We start from the raw sequence: 3,371 nt of genomic DNA, 5'->3' as shown, positions 1-3,371 counted from the left end.
TGAAAGCTGTGCAAGTGTTCAACACTGAGCTGAAAGTCAGCCTCAAGCTCCAGGTACTTGTGAAACCATGTAAAGCTGAAGGTGGAGCCCAGGCCTCACAGGCACCAAGCAACCCCCCCCCAACCTAATCCCACTGAGTGTATCTATTTTAACTAGGGGGTTGATTGTTTACTCACAAACTTTGCTTTTGTGCGGGAGGGGTGGTTCCAGACAGGGTTTTACTGTGGCTTTGGAGGCTGTCCTGAAACTAGCTCTTGTAGATCAGGCTGTTCTCCAATTAAGGGAGATCTGCCTGTCTCTGCCACCTGAGTGCTGAGATAAAAACCGTGTGCCACCAACACCTGGGTTCAACTTGTCTTTTTAATTAAGTATCATTTAAGGACACACACATGCATACATGTGTTGTGTGGATTGATGCCCTTGAATCAGGTGTTCAGGCAGATTCCATCAACTGGAGCTGGACATACAGGCAGGTGTGAGCCACCTGATATGGGTACAGGAAACTGAACCTGAACCCTCTGAAAGAATGCCTCCCCTGTGCTTTTAAATTTTGAGCCATTCCCCTAACACTAGTGTCCCTTTCTGTGTCCCAGGCTACCATGGATATATAGTGTGCACTAGAGGATAAGTGTATCTACTTGCCCCAATCTTGAAGTGAGGTACAATAGACATATAGCTGTTCCCATTTTTATTTCTGTCCAGAGTCCTTACAAAGAGTTAGTGTATATGATTCAGAAAATAATAATGATATTTAAACAGAGGACCATCACTCTATGTGTTTAGGAAAGATACCAATGAAGAAGAAAACTGTGATACAGAATTATTTTATTGGTGCTTCCTTATACAGAAAATTGAGAATGCAATGGGTAGGGATAGGGACATTTTAAAAACACAATTAATAAAGAGACCACAACTGAAGACTTCAAATAGAGTTCCTTGGTTCATTAGATCCCTAAAGCCAGCTGAGAGACTTTCCAGTCCCTGAACATACAAAGGAGGCTAATAACTTAGGAAAGCCCAGGGGCAGAGCATCCAAATCTGGAAGTCATGTTCCCTATTTACTGCCAGCAAGGACAAAGTCTGGGGCCCAGGTCATAGACACAACGCACACCACATTGAAGGCAGATATCTGTAGCAAACACAATCCCCTTGGGCTGCCTCTGGGTCCTGAGTGCATCCATGAGCTCAGGACAAAGGTGGAGGAATCTTCCTGTGTCGATGTACACAGAGGCATAGCACTCCACAGGGGCAGGGTATTGCTCCCCATTCATCTTGCTCCAGTTGGCTGTGTGCAGCAAAAGGTCCTTCAGGATGGGCACAGAGAAGTCATTGTCATACAAGTTAATCTTGTTGAGTTCGGTGCACCGGCTGAGGGCAGGGATGAGGACAGTGAGCTGAGAGTCCTCCATCCTACAACCCTGCAAGTCCAAGGACTGCAGAGTATGTGCCACAGTCTCTAGCAGAAGTTGGAGAGGCAGGGGATTTAAAGCCCATAATTCCATACCTCTCATGGCCAGATGTTTGAGCTGCCATAGGCGTTGACAAGAAGGGAAATAATTCAAGTCTGATTCTGACAGAAAGTAGCCAGTGAAGGAGAGAGTCTCCAAGGGGCTTCTCAGGCACCTAGGGATAAACAAAGTGGTTAGTTCAAGCAAAACGTTTTGGAGGACAATGTGTACCCTGGGGCTTATAAAGAGACCCAGGGGGTACATAGCTCAAAGACAGTTTCACCACATGATCAATGTAGACTACCGGGTGCTGCCTAGTGCTGTCTATTACATCAACCACACCCAACTTTCACCAAAATTGCACCCAGTGAAGGGAGGCACCATTCATCCACTAATCCTTAGTTTAAGGAAACCTTTGCTCTAGTAGCTGCCCCAGCTCTCTATCTTTGTTTACCTGAGGACGTGTTTCATGTGGTCTCTCAAAAAGTACATTCCTTTCAAGGAGAGATGCTGAAGATTGTGCAGTTTGGAGAACTGAGACACCAACTTCATGACACACTTCTCTTCTCTGCTTGCTGCCCTGTTGCTATGCCAAATGGTGCTCTTGTAGATGTGGGCCATGGAGAGTTTGCGAAGATTTCTCATGTAGCCAAGGTAGGTGGCAAAACGTGTCAGTGTGGACAGGTCCCACCCTGTGTGCAGTTCCAGTTCCTCAATGTGCCATGGCTGGAAAACACTCAAGATCAGCCTGATGGTGACTAGAGGCACATACCAGATCTTCATCTTTGCACAGCAGAGCTGTAAGGAGCCTTTTCTCTCCTGGGCCCACTGCAAGAAATATGCTTGCTCTTCATCCAGTCCAGGTCTGAGACAGAGTTCAGCTATGACCTTCAGACGCCGTCTCACTGCATATCTTGGAAGGACCTTCACTACTTGCTCCTCATCCCCACTCTCTGATGAGCAATTCCCATCCTCTGTTCCATTCCATAAGGTCCAGAACTCATGGCGTACTTTCCTGAGATCCAGTACCTTCATTTTGTTCCTACTGTGGGTGAAAGGGTGTCTAGTGTCAGCAGAATTGACAGGACCCAACAGTGAGACAGCTTCACTACAGATCCCTAATGTCAGCTCTTCCCACCTGCCAAGGACTTAGTCACTTTCAGCACCCAGTGTCTAATATGGGCACTCTGTGTGCTATGGAAGCTTCCCCTGGGCTGCATCTATCTGTAGACATGACTGTATTCCTTCCACTAAGTTACTCTCTGTTTCTACCTAGTCCCTTTATTAGTGGTCGTGGGAATGCCAGGGCAGTCTAACTGCACTGTGGCTCCATCTCCCTAAGCTCTAATCCCCACTCCATTGGCTTACTACAAGGAATCAATAGCTTTCAAGGCCCTGCATCCCTGCATGAGGATCCCATCAGAAGCCTCTGAGCCACTTCCCATGCCCTTCGCCCGGACCCCTAAGTCTCTTCCTTGTGTACCCATGTGCTCCAGTCTCCAGTACTTGGTTCTTGCTTACCTGGGGTGAACGTTTCTTGCCAACTGCATGTCTACTCCTTCAAGTACAGCCTGGAAGGTTTCTAAGTTGGGGGTCTTCATCAATGTCCCCACAGGGAGGCAGGGGAAAGGCCAGGCTGCCACCATTGCCTTCACCATCCTATGGTGTCTGCCTTTCAGAGCGTCCCTCAAAAGTGCTGGGAAGAGCTCCATGGGCAGTTGTTCCACAGCAGAGATGGCCAATTCCTCATTTCTCAGCAGAGCCTGCCTTGCCTGTTTCAGGAGTGGGGTTGGGGTCTGAAGGCTCATCATGAAGGGTCTGCAGTCAGAAAGGTCCTGGAGAAGCATTCAGAGAACAACATTAATTATCAGGACAAAGTTTAGAAATCTTCCTCACCCAGCACAGGAACCGCTCAAGTCAGAG

General features: G+C 47.7%; 1 protein-coding gene across 1 annotated transcript; it reads right to left on the bottom strand.

Moving 5' to 3' along the window:
* Nucleotides 1-808: 808 nt before the first annotated feature.
* Nucleotides 809-3,313, bottom strand: LOC118237686 (PRAME family member 12-like). The gene is made up of 3 exons (XM_027434593.2): nt 2,970-3,313; nt 1,903-2,490; nt 809-1,623 (listed from the first exon to the last, which is right to left on the bottom strand). The coding sequence occupies exons 1-3, from the start codon at nt 3,293-3,295 to the stop codon at nt 1,059-1,061; spliced, it is 1,479 nt and encodes a 492-aa protein (XP_027290394.1). The 5' UTR covers nt 3,296-3,313; the 3' UTR covers nt 809-1,058.
* Nucleotides 3,314-3,371: the final 58 nt, after the last annotated feature.

The sequence above is a fragment of the Cricetulus griseus genome (assembly GCF_003668045.3).
Source record: "Cricetulus griseus strain 17A/GY chromosome 1 unlocalized genomic scaffold, alternate assembly CriGri-PICRH-1.0 chr1_1, whole genome shotgun sequence".
Classification (NCBI taxonomy): Eukaryota; Metazoa; Chordata; class Mammalia; order Rodentia; family Cricetidae; genus Cricetulus; species Cricetulus griseus.
The sequence above is the reverse complement of the archived record's forward strand: the minus strand, read 5'-3'. Positions and strand labels throughout refer to the sequence as shown.